General features: G+C 58.3%; 1 protein-coding gene across 11 annotated transcripts; it reads left to right on the forward strand.

Annotated features, from left to right (window-relative positions):
- Positions 1 to 3,204: 3,204 nt before the first annotated feature.
- VWA5B2 (von Willebrand factor A domain containing 5B2) lies at positions 3,205 to 15,088 on the forward strand. Of its 11 annotated transcripts, none has more exons than XM_027583466.1 (20): positions 3,205 to 3,332; positions 4,211 to 4,356; positions 4,450 to 4,620; positions 6,460 to 6,679; positions 6,866 to 7,023; positions 7,560 to 7,691; positions 7,926 to 8,050; positions 8,460 to 8,615; positions 9,021 to 9,131; positions 9,222 to 9,430; positions 9,515 to 9,626; positions 10,129 to 10,314; positions 11,159 to 11,330; positions 11,418 to 11,734; positions 12,241 to 12,430; positions 12,535 to 12,891; positions 13,679 to 13,816; positions 13,907 to 13,987; positions 14,067 to 14,290; positions 14,377 to 15,088. In XM_027583466.1, the coding sequence occupies exons 2-20, from the start codon at positions 4,218 to 4,220 to the stop codon at positions 14,923 to 14,925; spliced, it is 3,747 nt and encodes a 1,248-aa protein (XP_027439267.1). In that variant the 5' UTR covers positions 3,205 to 3,332; positions 4,211 to 4,217; the 3' UTR covers positions 14,926 to 15,088. The 11 variants fall into 11 exon arrangements, 10 of the variants coding, with proteins under 10 accessions (XP_027439267.1, XP_027439268.1, XP_027439264.1 ...); XM_027583467.1 differs by having other exon boundaries at positions 11,421 to 11,734; XM_027583463.1 differs by having other exon boundaries at positions 9,021 to 9,430.
- Positions 15,089 to 15,194: the final 106 nt, after the last annotated feature.

A 15,194-nucleotide genomic window follows, 5' to 3' on the forward strand; every position in this document is an offset into this window, starting at 1 on the left:
ATAAGTCTGATGAATCACAGACCTGTACCCCTGAAACAAATAATACATATGTTAATTAATTGAATTTAAATGAAAAAAAGGGACATAGGTAGTCTAAATGGATGTTAACTAAACTCATTGTAATCATTTTGTAATATATATTACATATATCAAATCAGTATGTTATATACCTAACACAAATGCCATGTTATACATCAATTATATCTCAAGAAAACTGAAAAAAAAAAGAGATTTCAGGAAAATCAAAGAGAAATAAACCAAGAAATAAACATCAAGAAAACCATATTGTGTATGGTGGTGGTTTAAAAACAAGGGTTCTGAGGCCAGACCATCTGAGATCAATACCCTGGCTCCACCACTTTACTAGCTTATGATGAGCAAGTTACTGATCCGGTCCCGCCTTGGGTTTTCTCATCTGTCAGATAATAATCATATCTATCTCTTGGGCTGTTTTGACGTTTCAAGGAGGTAACCCATGATTCATGCAGTACCTGGCCTACAGTAAGTGATCGATAAACATTAACTACGAGGAAAAACATTCACGTACTTATACTTTCCTTAGTCCCTCTGGCTCTTTCACCTTTTAGTGAGCTGATTCCTCTGCCTGAAATATCTTCTCCTTCACTGCTTAGCTTCTATTTAGGACTTGGCTTAAATGGCAACCCACCCACCACCACCACCAAGTTAGGTGCTTCTCCTCTTTCTTTTTTTTAATTTATTTGACAGAGAGAGAGAGCACAAGCGGGGGAGCAGCAGAGGGAGAAGCAGGCTCCCCGCTGAGCAGGCAGCGCGATGCGGGACTCGATCCCAGGACCCTGGGATCACAACCTGAGCCGAAGGCAGATGCTTAACGACTGAGCCACCCAGGAGCCCCTAGGTGCCTCCCCTAAAATCTCCTGTTAAAAGCTTTGTAATAGCCCTTGTATCTCTCTAAGCCAGCACTCATCTTAATCTACAGTAACTATGTATTTGTCTTTTTCACTAAGTGGGAGCCTTTCGTCAGAGGCTATGCCTTTCATCCTCCACTCCGTCCCCTCCTCCTGGCACATAGCCAACCTCAAGCTCTGTGCCATTCCTTACCCCTGCCAAGGATCTCCTCCATCTCCTGGAACCTGGTTCTGGGGCCCTCTGGGACTGTTGCTGTCCTTTCTGTCCTCAGCTGCCTGTCATACTGCAGCCCCACCACCAAAGCACCTCCCCGCTGGGCCTCAGAGACCTTCTTACTATGCCTACAGAGCCCCCTCCGCAGTCGGGCCCAGCAGCCTGCACTGCCCAGCCCTATCCTGCAGGATGCTTTAGCCCTCTTGCCCTCTTGATGAACTTGCCTCAGCTAAGACAGCCTTTCCAGCAGGATTTCAGGGATGGCCCAGCTTCCCAGCAAAGCTCGGCTTCTACCAATATGTTGTCTAGTCTTTGACAGGGACGCTACCTTCCTAAGAGAAGGTCTTAACATCTCAGACCCCCTCAGAACCCAAACCAAGGACGTCTTTTTCCATTTCCATATATTTAAGTCTCCCTAATGACTTCTCCCTGCATCTTTGTGTTTGGCCTGAGTGGGTCACATGTTGCTCTTGGTCCATTTGCACAAAAATGCCAATGAGGAGGTGGCCACTGCCTGGACTTCCATGGAGACCTCAGGGCCAGGCTGGTCCTGGCTGGAGACTTGGGTCCTCCCAGAGGGCAAACCAGCCCACTCACCATCCACTCACCATGTTTCTCCCCTAAGCCTGGAAAAGGGACCCTAACTCGGAATGAGGCTGGGGGCAGGTTCAGCAGAGAAGGGAGGGGAAGGGTCAATGGAACCGCGGTTCAGATGGTGTGGGGAGAACAGGCCTGGGACCGAGCCGGAGCTCCCTGTGAGCTGGATGGTTCCTTGCAATCATGTCCATGCTTCCTGTACGGTCCTTGTGAATGTTCCACCCATGAAGTTCCCTGGGAAAAGGCCAAACTATCTCCACCATGCTAAGTAGTTTGCCCAAAAGAAAGGGCTGGGGTTTGAGAGCTCAGGTGCTCAAGGAGGCAGGGGATGCCCCCCAGGCAGTATGATAGTGACCAGAATCAGAAGGGAAGAGTAAAGGGGAGGGGTAAGGACCCTGAGTCTGGCTTGAAAGCCCACTCCCACTGGCTGTCCCATGCCCAGCCCCCAGTTCTCCTCAAAGCTCTTTTTGCAGAATCTGAGTGTGGCCTCTGCAAGAAAGCTTGCATGGGTGACCCCCAAACATGGTCACTTCCCCAGGATTCCCAGACTCCCTCAGGAATCCTGGGAGAGGTTTTACAGACTTCCCTAATCTTTTGCACCTTGACACTCTCCACCTGCCTGAACATTCTGCCAATAACAAGGGACCTGTTTATACGCAGGTATGTTTTCTTCTGCGGGTGCTGCAGGGATGGGGTGGGGTAGGGGTCACTGCTAACGATGGGCAGTCTCAAGCCAAGAAAAGGCTCTGCAGGCTGGAAGGCCTCACTTCCAAGGCGGTGGGCAACCGAAGGTAGCAGGGAGTTATAGGCCTGAGGAGCTGATCCTGCCTACTCTCTCCACCCGCACAAAATGTGGGGAGATAGCACTGGAGCGATAGGAATGCTGGCTGCTTGCGGGTGGGGGGAACTTGCTGCAGTGATGGGGGATCCCTACGTGGAGTGAGTGGTCATTGAAGCGATCACGAGAGCTGAAGATAGCTGCAGGGATGGGAGAAGATTTCTGCAGTATGAAGGAGTACTTTGCAAAGGCAAAGGGCTGGCTTTTTGGGGGGGGGGTCCTGCGGTGATGAAGCTCTGGGATCGCTGCAGTGATGAAAGAGGGTCACTGCACTGAGGGAAAGCATAGCCAGGGCGAGAAGTGAGGTGATACTGGGAAAGCTGGAGTCGTTGCAGTGTTGGGGGTGGGCTGCAGACTGAGCCCACTGCTGCACTTGCAGAACGTTTCACTTCCTGAAGGACGGAAAGGGTGGGGCTTTGGAGGCCCGGGTCCCTCCTCGGTGAGGGAGCTGTGCAGCGGCGGAGACGCGGTCCCTGCACTGCGGTGCCCTGTCTAGCTGGAACGGCCAAGGCTGGCGCGGAGGCGGCACCGCGCCCGAAGCAGGGGCGGCGAGGGGCGCATCAGCCCCGCCGCAGCGGCAGGCGGGGCCGGGGCGGGCTGAAGGGGCGGCCTTCCCGAGCGGGGCGGGACCAGCACCCGCAGAGCCGACGCCCCTGCGCGGACTCAGAGCGGCCGCGGCGGGAGTCCGGAGCCGGTGCCCAGCAGGTGCCGGGACTGAGTGCGGCCCGAAACGCAGAGGCGGTCCTATCCATCCCGCTCCAGTTGTGGCGCCCAGAACTCCGCAGAGGACGCGACGGTGAGGCTGGGGTTGCCCGCCGGGAGGGTGAGGATCCCTAGACCCAGCCCGCCGCATCCTCTGACAGCTCGGCTGTGGGGCCGCCTATCTCAGATCAGTTCTGCCAGGGTGGGGAGAGGTGGGTGCCCTGCACGGATCCCACGGAATCCCTCTGCCCCAACACCTCTCCCGGTCTTGCCTCCGAAAGACCATGTCCTGTCGCTTCCCTGTCTCGTTCTTGCCACCCAACCCCCTCCCCTCCGGCCTGCAGCCCCTCTCAGCGCCCCAGTCAGGTGAGGCGCTGGAGAGGGGAAAGACTACGGTCCTTCGGCTCCCCCACCCACCCCGCCCCTGAGGTCCCTCTCTGGGCTGGGGACATCCAGGAGGATGCTGGCCCTTTAAGCCCCCTGCTCCTCACCCAGAGCATCTTCCATCTCGCTACCCGCTCCACTTCCGACAGCTGGCAGCCGCGGGGAGCCGCGGGGGGGCCGGCAGGTACGGGGGCGGCGGCGAGGACCGGGAGCGGGTGATGGAACAGCTGTGACCCCCCCCTCCCCACATCCTCACCCTTCGCCCCTGGAGGAGCAGGCGGCGGGAGTGCTGGGCGCCCGGAGCGCCAGTTAATCATTAACCCTCCGCTCCCCGGTTCCCCGCGCGGCTCCGAGCCGCGCTCCGCCCCGGCTTCCCAGGTAACCGGCTCGGATGCCCATCACGCCATCCCCTCTCTTCCCTCCCCTCGCCACCTGTCGGTCCGGCCGCAGCCCCCGGCTCAGCCTGGCGCTCCGGCTGCTCCGCGTCCCAGTGCCCGAGTTCGGTTCTCCCCGCGGCTTGCAGGAGGGCGGGGTCGGGCGCCCGGGCCCCACCCTGCGGCCCCCTTCATCGAGCCCCCCCCTCCCCAGGGGCGCCATGCCCGGCCTGTACTGCCCCTCCAGCTGGACGCCGCTGCCCCTCACCGACTCCTGGGTCCGGGCCTGCGCCAACGGCCCCTGCCTCAGCCTGCGGGCCCGGCTCACCTACCACAACCCGCAGCCGCAGCCGGTGGAAGGTGAGGCCAGGGCCGGGCGCGGGGCTGCGGGGCCCCCTCGGGGCCCCGCGCGGTCCGACGCCGTCTGTGCGCCCCCCCCCCACCCCGCCCCAGGCGTGTTCGTGTACCCGCTGGCGGAGGCCGAAGTGGTCTCGGGCTTTGAGGCGGAGGCGGCCGGACGGCGCGTCTCGTTCCAGCTGCAGAGCCGGCGACGCTCACAGGCCGCTTGCTGCCGCGCGCTGGGCCCCGGGTGGGGGGCCTCTACGCCCCGCCGCTGCGCGCAGGGTGAGTGCCGGGCGCCCGCCGCGGAAGGCAGCCGCACTCGGGTTCCCGCCCCCGCTCTGCGTCCCACCCCTGCCCGCGCCCCCTCCAGCCACTGATGTTTTCATTCATTAATTCATGGCTTTATTCAACAGTCCCAGACTAGGCGCCTCACGTGCGCCGGGTGCCAGGGGCAATGTGACCCAGGCCTGACCTGAGGTTTGCGGCCCGGGAGGCAGACGCAGCAGGCAGTCCACACGTCTGTCTCCCCCTCTGGAGCGTTAGCTCCTGAGCCTGGGCCCGGGCTTTGGCCATCTCAAAGCCCCAGCACAGAATGTGGCCATATGGGTTGAGGAATGGAAGCCCATTCCTGTGCTAGGTTTTGTGGCTTGCACTTCATTCTTTCATTTATTTATTTGTACATTCATTTGATTCCTGCACGTGGGATTTACCATCCGGGTAAGAGAGACAGAATCCAGTGGTGTTGAGAGTTGGTACAAGCCCAGCAAGTAGTTAGAGGCCAGAGTGAACTCTGGGCTGAGGCCCCAGGAATGTTCCAGAAGGAAGTGGAGCCGGCATGTGACCAAAAGGAAGGGTATGACTGGTGAAGTGGAGAGGAGGGAAAAGGCACTTCAGTCAGGGGCAATGGTGTAAGCAAAGGTTTGGAAGTAAGTTGTGTTGAGTGATGGTAATAAAATGCCTCGTATTTGTAGTAATTTACAGTTGACAAAGTCCAGTCACTGATACTACCTCATTTGAATCCAGAGAGGTATGTAATGCAAGTGCTGTTCTCTATCCCCATTTTATAGGTGTGAAAATAATAGCAACAGCCTCTTAGGTGTTGGATGCTATGCATACATTACCTCATTCCTCACCAGTCTTTGAGATACAGTTATTACGACTCCCATTTCATGGATGAAGAAACTGAGGCTCCTCCAAACAAGAGAGTTACCAAAGGGCAGAATTAGAAGTCACAGAGCTGAGACTCAAAACCTGATCCTGTGCTCTCCACTGTATCAGGCTGTCCTCAAGCCTCAGCTGGTTAGGATAGAAGCCCCTTCCTTCCTTCTTCCCTCCCTTTTTTTTCCCTTTCCTTCCATCTTCTTCTTCCCTTCCTTATTCTGCAAGCATTTCTCAAAAGAATGGATAAATGATTACTGTGGGGAAGGGCCATAAGGTAGACTGGAGCCAGACCACGTAAGGCCTTGACCGCCACTGTACACGCCTGGCCATTTTTCCTTCAGCAGCAGTGGCTCCCATGATCCCACCAGTCCCCTGATAAACCTACAATATGAGTAAAATGGTGTGGTCAGTATGCAAGTACAGTTGTATGTCCTCTAACCAGCTTCCAAGCAGATCACTGCTCCTAAACTCCTTTTGGGTAGAAAATTCTGGAGCACTCCTAGTGGGCAGTGGGGAGCCCCTGACTGTTCATGAGCTGAGGACTTATGAGCAGGCTGGATCCCAGGCTATGGGAGATGTCAGTCCATGAGGGAGGGTCCTTAGGAAGATGATATGCAAGGGTTGAATGAGCAGGCAGGGGAGGAAGGCCAGAGGGTATGGGTCCCCTAGGATCTTGGGGGTGGTGTGGACATGTCCCCTTCTCCTCAGCTCTCCATCAGCAGGATGTCACTGCTTTTCCTGATGACAGCCAGATCCTTCTACCACCATCCTGCCTCTCCTTCAGCCATCATTCAGCTCACGCCTCCATTCTGCATCACCAGCACATTAGCCCCGTATCCTTCCAACTTTGTGAAGTCCCCCTGGCCCAGGCTCCCCTGCCTCAGTGCCTGCTCCCATTTCCTATTTCCCCCATCTCCTCTGCTTCCAGCCCCCTCTGACCCCTTTTCTCACTCATCCTAGGTCATCTTGTCTTGGATCTGGCCCAGGCCCGGTCCACACTGGTGCTGCCCACAGGCCTCATCAATGCGGCCGGCACCATGACGGTGACCCTGTGCAGCAGTCAGGAGCTGCCCTCCAGGCCTGATGGGGTGCTGCGTGTGGCTCTGCCCTCTGTGCTCACCCCACTGGCCTCCTCAGGCCCACCAGGGCCCCCCAGGCCTCCGGGGCTCTGTGACGACAGGTTGGGCCTATGGTGATTCTCTTCGTCCCTCCCTCGGCTTCTCTGGGTCTAGTGCGGGTGAGGGGGCTTTGGTAGAGTGCCCTGGGGGATGGGCAGGGTGGGGAAGGGCTGGGGCCATTCAGCCAGCGGGGCTAGGGGCCTTGGTGGTGGCCCCATGACTCTCCTCCACCATGACTCTCCTTCCAGCCCCACCAGCTGCTTCGGGGTGGGCAGCCCTCAGGAGGAAGGCCTGGCCGGGCAGGAGCCAGCTGCCCCTCAGGATGTGTTCTCAGGCCCTGCCCGCTGCCCTGCCCCATACACCTTCTCCTTCGAGATGCTGGTCACTGGGCCATGCCTGCTGGCAGGTGGGTGCCCCTCCTAGGGTAGCTGACTGGGGGATAATTCAGGGCTCAGAACTGGGGGGAACACAGGACCAAAAAACAAAACAAAAAAACAACCAAGGACCTAAGCCTTAGGAACCTCCAGTTTTGGGTGGAGCATCCCCTGGACACTTCTACACAACACCCCCCCTCCAGGTTTGTCAGTGTAATTTATTTATATCCCACTCCACTCACCAATGGGAAGAAAGATGATTAAATTGAGACCAGTCCAAGTGATGAAGTGGAGCTTCCTTGTGCAAGAAGTAGGGGAGGATGCTAAATCAGCAGCTGGTTGATACATAACTGATCAGCCAGGAACTGGGAATCCACCTCCCAGCCCACGAAAGCAGGAAAAATCCCTCCCCTTGTCCACCCAACCCTATAGATCAGGCTCTGAGAGCTGAGCTGAATCAGTCATGATTCTTGCCCACACCACTGTTGTCTGAGAAGGCAATATTCGTGCTTTAGGACTGGCTTGGGGTGGGGCGATCATCCCCTCTCCCTGCCTCTCTCTCCCTCAGGCCTGGACAGCCCCTCTCATGCTCTGCGGGCAGATGCCCCACCTCATGCCAGCTCTGCGGCCACCATCCGTGTCACACTAGCAGAGGGCCACCGCTGTGACCGGGCGTTGGAGATCCTGCTGTACCCCAGTGGTGAGAGACTGGGGCACACAGCGGGCCAGCTCTGACCTGCTTCAGGACTGCCTGGGTAGCATTTTTCAAGTATAGATTTCTGGGTCCCAAGCCAGATGAATTGAGTCATCTGTGAGGGTGGGCCCCATGGTACAGGGAGGCTTGGGCTCGCAAGGTCCTCCTGGGACGGTGGGACTGAGGAGTTGGGGTCCAGAGACAGGGACTGTTCTAATAGTTGTGTCCCCTCTTCCCTAGAGCCTCACCAGCCACACCTGATGCTAGAGGCTGGCAGCCTGAGCTCAGCAGAATATGAGGCCCGGGTGAGGGCCCGCCGGGACTTCCAGAGGCTGCAGCGAAGGGACAGTGATGGGGACCGGCAGGTATGGCTGCCCGGGGTCCTGGCCTGGCCTCCGACCCTACCACCCTCTGCATTTGTGCACAAGGAATAGATAAGCAGGCTCGTGTTATGACTGCGGGGGGGTGGGGGGGGAGCTCTGCTCTTAGCAGGACCTCCTAGTAGCTGCCACCACCATCCCAGAGGGCAGATGAGTACTGTCATAGGAGGGAGCATGCAAGTCTCCCTGGGGTGTGTCTCAGAGGATGGGGGCCAAGACTGACAGGCAGAGGACAGCCACCTGCCTTTGCTCTTGCCTTTATTCAAAGGACTATAAAAAGGTGCCCCCTCTGGGTGTATTCGATCGAAGCCAGCTGAGGGCTAGGTCCTGCTGCCAGCCCAGGCTGGAATTGCACTAAGCCTGGCCCAGGGTGACTTGGGTCCCCCATGCTCAGGTGTGGTTCCTGCAACGCCGCTTCCACAAGGACATCCTGCTGAATCCCGTGCTGGTGCTGAGCTTCTGCCCAGACCTGAGCTCCAGGCCGGGAAACCTGGGCACAGCTACCCGGGAGCTCCTCTTCCTGCTGGACGGCAGCAGTGTAGCACACAAGGCCTGTGGGGGCAGGGCGTGGGCGGGCCTGTGGGTCTGCGGTGGGCTGAGGGCAGCCTCTCGGAGATGCGCACACACGCATGCACACACGCACCCCCCTCTTACACTCGGTAGGGACTCCTGGATTCCAAGAGCCTCTCTCACCTGTGAAGTTACATTCAGTCACCCTTTAGCCCAAACCCAAGGCTTCACATACCCCTCCAGGGGCTCTCACACACTCAGCTTCCCACACACTCCAGGGGCTCCCTCCTAGCCGGCCTCACACACAGCCTCACATGCACATAGTCTCTCCCAGACCCCCACGCCAGCTCCTCATTTTCACACAGCCTGGAGAAGGCAGGCAGTCTGGCATCCCTACCACTGCCCTTGGGGCCTGCTTCACGCTGCCCTCCCTCGCCCTCCCCAGGATGCCATTGTTTTGGCTGTGAAGTCCCTGCCACCACAGACGCTCATCAACCTGGCCATGTTTGGCACGGCGGTGCAGCCCCTCTTCCCAGAGAGCCGGCCTTGCAGTGATGTGAGTACGGTCCGGGGAACCGGGTGGCAGGGGGGAGCTGGTGAAGATGTCTCAGCCTGGCTGTGGCCACAGCATGCCTTTTCTTTCCAGGGCACCGTGCAGCTGATCTGTGAGAATGTTGAGACCCTGCAGGCTGCAGGTGGCTCCCCAGATGTGCTGGCTGCTCTGACCTGGGCCATGGGGCAGCCCCAGCACAGGGCCCACCCCAGGCAGCTCTTCCTGCTGACTGCTGCCTCGCCCTTGGCCGCTGCTACCCATCAAACCCTGGAGCTCATGAGGTGGCACAGGGGGGCAGCCAGGTATGGGCTGAGCCAGGTGCCTGACATTGACCCCCGCCCCCAAGAGGCTCCTGAAGATCACAGCTGCTTCCCTTCCCTCATCAGGTGCTTCTCCTTTGGGCTGGGGCCTGCCTGCCACCAGCTGCTTCAGGGTCTGTCTGCCCTCAGCAGGGGCCGGGCCTACTTCCCAAGGCCTGGGGAGAGGCTGCAGCCCATGGTGAGCTTGAGTTTGGGCCCTGTTCCCTACTCCCAGAAGTCCTTCCCCCAAGTTACCCTAAGCCTGCAACACAACCCAGCCAAGCCGTGGGGTCTCCTGGCACCCTTGATCAGGACTTCTCCTCCCCCATTCCAATTCCTCCCCTCCTTTGAGATGCCAGTCAGGAGAGGAGCTGCTGGGGTTGCTGTGGGGTGCTGCAGGAGGCCAAAGGTGTGGGGGACGTGGCCCTCTGACCACCCCCAATCTTATTCTGTTTTCTCCTGGTACTGAACCATATCCTCGACAAATGCTGCCTCAGCCACAGGCTTGGCTCAGGCCAGGAGACAGACCCAACCCTGAGGACTGAGCACTCAGTCCCCTTGCTTATTCCTACCCCCATTCCTTCCCCGGACCCCAGCCTCACCCTGCTGGGCAAATGGCATCAGCGGATGGGTGGCCTTCCCGCGCTGTGGGCTGTGTGGCACCTGTCCTCCCGTGTCCTCCCTCTGACCTCTCCTCACAGCTGGTGCAGGCTCTGCGGAAGGCCCTGGAGCCGGCTTTGAGTGACATCTCTGTGGACTGGTTTGTGCCGGATGCAGTGGAGGCACTGCTGACGCCCCGGGAGATCCCAGCGCTCTACCCTGGGGACCAGCTGCTCGGTTACTGCTCACTCTTCAGGGTGGACGGTTTTCGGCCCCGCGCCCCAGGGGTAGGCCTGGGCTGCCTCAAGTCCCTGCATGTCTTCAAAACTCTCCCACTCCCTGTGTCTCTCCCTGCCAAGCTCTCCTACTGTACCCTAGGCCTCCCCAGGGACCCCAATGGGCACCCCAAGGTGACGGCAGCCTGCCCTCTTTATGAGGTCTTCTACTGAATTGTCCCATGAAGTGTTGTCCTTGGCTTTTACCAGAGGTTGTTAAAGCACACGGCCACAGAAGACAGCTCTAGCATTCGGTCTGAGGGTTTTGTGGAAACTCGCTCGTTTCTTCACACAGTGCCCTACAGAAAGCACCGTCTGGATTGTTTCCTGTAACACTCAGAAACAGACAGAGCATAGTCTAGATGAAATCTCAGATCCCAACTCTAGCATGTACTAGCCATTCGATTTGGGGCCAGTCACTTCACCTCTCGGAGCACATTTCCTCATACTGAGTCTTGTCATAGGGTTGTTGTAATTAGAGGTCCCAACACGCACACTCGGTAGGATACTTGACATGCAGTAGGAGCTTAAGAAATGGTAGTTATTCTGATTTGTAAAAAGTTTTCTCTCTCTAGAAGAAATACACCCACTTCATTTTGATCCCCAGCGCTACATAATGGAGGGTTTGCCTTTTTGCCTGCCTGCCAGGAAGCTCAGGGCCAAACCTGAAGCTCAGCCACAGCAGCTCTATTAACCTTCTGATTAGCATGTATGCTGCCTCCTTCCCCAGTACCATGCTTTCATTTCTGGTTTATTAACTTTATTGCCTCTTGTGGTGAGACATCTTAAATCCTGTTTGGAAAGAGGCAGCATATAACTACCATCAGTTTTTTCTCCAATGCCTCTCGCTCTCTAGGGCCCAGAAGCTGGCTGGCAGAGCTTGGGAGGCTCTGTGTTCCCATCCCCAGAGGAAGCACCATCTGCCACCAGTCCTGGCACTGAGCCCACTGGCACCTCGGAGCTGCTGGGAACAGGCACTGTGTCAGCGGAGCTGTCCAGCCCGTGGGCTGCTGGGGACTCAGAGCAGAGTGAGGACCTGCACGTGGTGTGCAGCTGTGTTGGAGGAGCGGGCCATGGGAGAGGCCGGGGCTGGGATCCTTTCTCTTGCCTCCCAGCAGGTGCCGATGCTCTGACAGACCCAGTCACAGACCCTGGACCCAACACCTCTTCTGATACAGCCATATGGCGCCGCATCTTCCAGTCATCGTACATCCGGGAGCAGTATGTGCTCACCCACTGCTCCGCCAGCCCAGAGCCGGGTCCAGGTTCCACAGGCAGCAGCGAGTCCCCTGGCTCCCGGGGCCCTGGCTCCCCGGAGGGCATGGCTCCCCTGCATCTCCCTTCTCAGCAGGGCTGCCGCAGCCTGGCCTGGGGAGAACCTGCGGGCTCCCGCTCCTGCCCCCTGCCTCCACCCCCACTGGCTCCAGTCAAGGTGAGATTCAGCCCACATGTATTCTACTAGGTATCCAGCAAATGTTTATTGACTATCTGCTATATGCCATAAATTGTGCAGTGGTTACTATTAAGTCCAGCTGAAGAGATAAGTGGGTAAATCTATAAGGATACCATGTGACATACAGTGGTGAGCACAGGGACATAGCATTATGGGGAGGGTCAGAGTCAAGACGGCTAACGCTGTGTGCGGGAGTCAGGAGAGCAAGAGCCACATCTGGAAGAACTGGTAGAAGCTAGCCAGGCAAAGGGGGAGAAGACACGAACAAAATCAGAGACGAGGAACAACGTGAAGTGAGAAACGGGGCACAGAGTCAGACAGCGCTGGGAGGGGGCCACGGGCCACAAAGAGTGGCCTTGCTCCTAAGGGTGGTGAGCAGCCACCCACCGTTTCAGACGAAGGGCTCTGTGGCCAGTTGTGTCTACATGTGTGATGGCCAGGAGCTCTGCGTTTCTTGACCGGTGGACCCCACTTCTTATGTGCAGTCTGGGGCCTTGAGTGCTGAGGTGCTGGGTCGTCGACACAGAGCAGCTCTGGCTGGCCGGAGCCTCTCATCCCCCCCAGGCCAGGTGAACCCAGTCCCTGGCTATCCCCAGCACCTCTCTCTGGGAACAGCACCTGGTGGGCCAGGCCCTGAATCAGGGCAGCAGCTGGGACAGGGCCTGGATGACTCAGGTAAGGGTTGGATGGGGAGCTGCGTTCTGAGACCGCAGAGGGTCTCAGAGAGGTGGGGCCTAGGGTACCACACTGCCCCTGCCTTTATGGTTGTCTCCCTCCAGGAAACCTGCTCTCCCCGGCCCCTATGGACTGGGACATGTTGATGGAACCCCCCTTCTTATTCACGGCTATGCCCCCCAGTGGGGAGTCGGCCCCTCCAGCAGAGGCACTGCCTCCTCAGGCTCCACGCTGCCATGTGGTGATCCGGGCCCTGTGTGGGGAGCAGCCTATGTGCTGGGAGGTGGGTGTTGGCCTAGAGACACTATGGGGACCTGGTGATGCTGGCTCACCGCCTCTGTCACCCCCTGAAAGAGAAGGTGCTTGGGACCAAGCACTCCATCGGCTGACAGCAGCCTCCGTGGTCCGGGACAATGAGCAGCTGGCTCTCCGTGGAGGGGCTGAGGCCATGGCTGACCGAGGTGAGCTGCTGGTGGGCCCAGGGAGGGCCCAGAGCCCATATGGGGCAGAGAGTGGCGGAGGTGCAGGTCTGTGTGTTTGATCGCTCTATACCCCATCTTGCTCACAAACAATTTGGGGTGGCTCACCCATATTGACAAGAAAAAAAAAAGCAGGGCAATGGGATAATAAAAGGAAGTGGAGAATCAGGTTAAAGATATGCACACCATGAGGTTATATGTATATGCCCTTGCGAGCATGGGACCCAAAACTGGCAAGCTTCCTAGCAGCCAACACAGAGGGAAATCTTAATGACTCACAGTGCCTATAACATAAAAACAAATCTATCATTCAGGAGGACTATTAAATCAAAGCGTGAACATTTCAGTTTTTCAGTGGCACTAGCCACACTTCAAGTATTTAACACTCACATGTGGCTAGTGGTTACCATACTGGATTATGGAGACCTAGAACATTTCATTCACTGCAGAAAGTTCTACTAGACAGTGCTGAAATGAGTGGACAGAAAAGGCACCACAGTTAGTGCTTCCTTTGGGTGGTGAACAAAACATTCGATTTCTGGGTGGCAAGAGGGTCTAGCCCCGCTATGGGCTGAGGTTTCAGCCTAACTACGTGTCAAAGCTGGGGAGTCTGAGCTGGCTCCTAGAAGGAACTCTACTCTGTTCACAAAGTGGACAGAGGGAAAAGCTATGCAGAACACTGAGATTTGTTTCTCTAAAGCCCTCTGTACAGGGAGAGTGGGGGAAGTGCCCTGCTCCTGTTTAGCGTGCCACTCCCTGCTCTCAACAGGCCATGCCCGGAGGTCCTGGCTCCGAGCCCTTCAGACAAGCAAGGTCAGCTCAGCCCCTTCCTGCTTCACCTGCCCGGTAGCTGTGGACGCTACCACCAGGGAGGTCCTACCCTCAGCCCTGCAGGTGTGGAGCTCAGGTAGAGTCCCTCCTGGGTGACCTCTCGGGTGCCGGCCCTCATCTCACTGGGTGCCCTCCCGGTTCACCCCCGTCTCCTGTGCCCCTACAGAGCTAGCTGAGCCCCCAAGCACTTCTGCCCCTCAGGGCCATCTAGATGCAACTCCTCTGCCCACAGCTGTGCACTCTACAGGTAAGGCTCAAAGTCCAGGCAAGGGTAGGGAGCAGCCAGGCTTGGGGACCACGGCTGGCACTGACTGGCTCCATTGCAGGACTTCAGGGAGGCTCTCTGGTAGGTGGCTGGAACCCGAACCAAAATGGCAAACCCAAGTCGGCCACCAGAAGTCCTCAGCACCTTCCTCCCCAGCCTCCCTCTAGGCTCAGCCTGGGTGGTGGGAGGGCCAGAGGCTCTGATGGCCCCCAACTCTGCAGCCCCCACCGGGGCCAGCCTAGCGACAGCAACAGTGGAGGCAGCGACCACGACTACTTGCCCTTGGTGAGGACTCGGGAGGTGGAGGGTGGCGCTGCCACGGCCAGGGCACTGTCTCAGCTCGCTTCTCCCCCCACCTCCTCTCTCCTCAGGTGCGGCTGCAGGAGGCACCCGGCTGCTTCCGCCTGGACGCGCCCTTCTGTGCGGCCGTGCGCATCCCGCAGGAACGCCTGTGCCGTGCTTCGCCCTTTGCGGTGCACCGTGCCAGCCTCAGCCCCACCTTGGCCTCCTCTCCCTGGGCACTCCTGGGACCTGGGGTGGGCCGGGGGGACAGTGCCACGGCCTCCTGCAGCCCATCCCCCAGCTCAGGCTCCGAGGGTCCAGGCCAGGTGGACAGCGGGAGGGGCTCAGACACCGAGGCCTCGGAGGGCATGGAAGGGCTGGGCGGTACCGACCTGCGGGGCCGGACCTGGGCCACGGCCGTGGCACTCGCGTGGCTGGAGCACCGCTGCGCGGCCGCCTTCGGCGAGTGGGAACTAGCAGCGGCTAAAGCGGACTGTTGGCTGCAGGCCCAGCGCCTGCCCGATGGCCTTGACCTGGCTGCCCTCAAAGCAGCCGCCCGGGGTCTCTTCCTGCTGCTCCGCCACTGGGACCAGAACCTGCAGTTACACCTGCTGTGCTACAGCCCAGCAAATGTGTGAGGGCCCGCCCACTGCTCTGGCTGGCACTGCCCCACACACTCAAGTCACTGCCACCCAGGGCGGGCTTCTCGGTACTGGGAGGGGCAGGCTGGTGTCCGCCTGACCCCCACTGCTTCTTATTCCCTTCCCAGAACCCCCCTGCCCTCACAGAAAGTGCCTGCCTGTGCGCTCTCTCTCCCACTCCCCCCATCCCATGCCTTTTCCCTTCTGAGCTCTGTGCAGTGCAGTGGAAGAGGAGAGAGCCACAGCCCCCAAATTCTATGCAATAA

This window comes from Zalophus californianus, chromosome 1 (assembly GCF_009762305.2).
Source record: "Zalophus californianus isolate mZalCal1 chromosome 1, mZalCal1.pri.v2, whole genome shotgun sequence".
NCBI classification, from domain to species: domain Eukaryota; kingdom Metazoa; phylum Chordata; class Mammalia; order Carnivora; family Otariidae; genus Zalophus; species Zalophus californianus.

Coding starts and splice junctions, on each gene's coding strand:
- VWA5B2 (XM_027583458.1), top strand. CDS start 4,218: ATGCCCGGCCTGTACTGCCCCTCCAGCTGGACGCCGCTGCCCCTCACC. Junction 8,051..8,459: donor ACAGTGATGGGGACCGGCAG/GTATGGCTGCCC, acceptor CCCCATGCTCAG/GTGTGGTTCCTGCAACGCCG. Junction 10,315..11,158: donor TTCGGCCCCGCGCCCCAGGG/GTAGGCCTGGGC, acceptor CTCGCTCTCTAG/GGCCCAGAAGCTGGCTGGCA.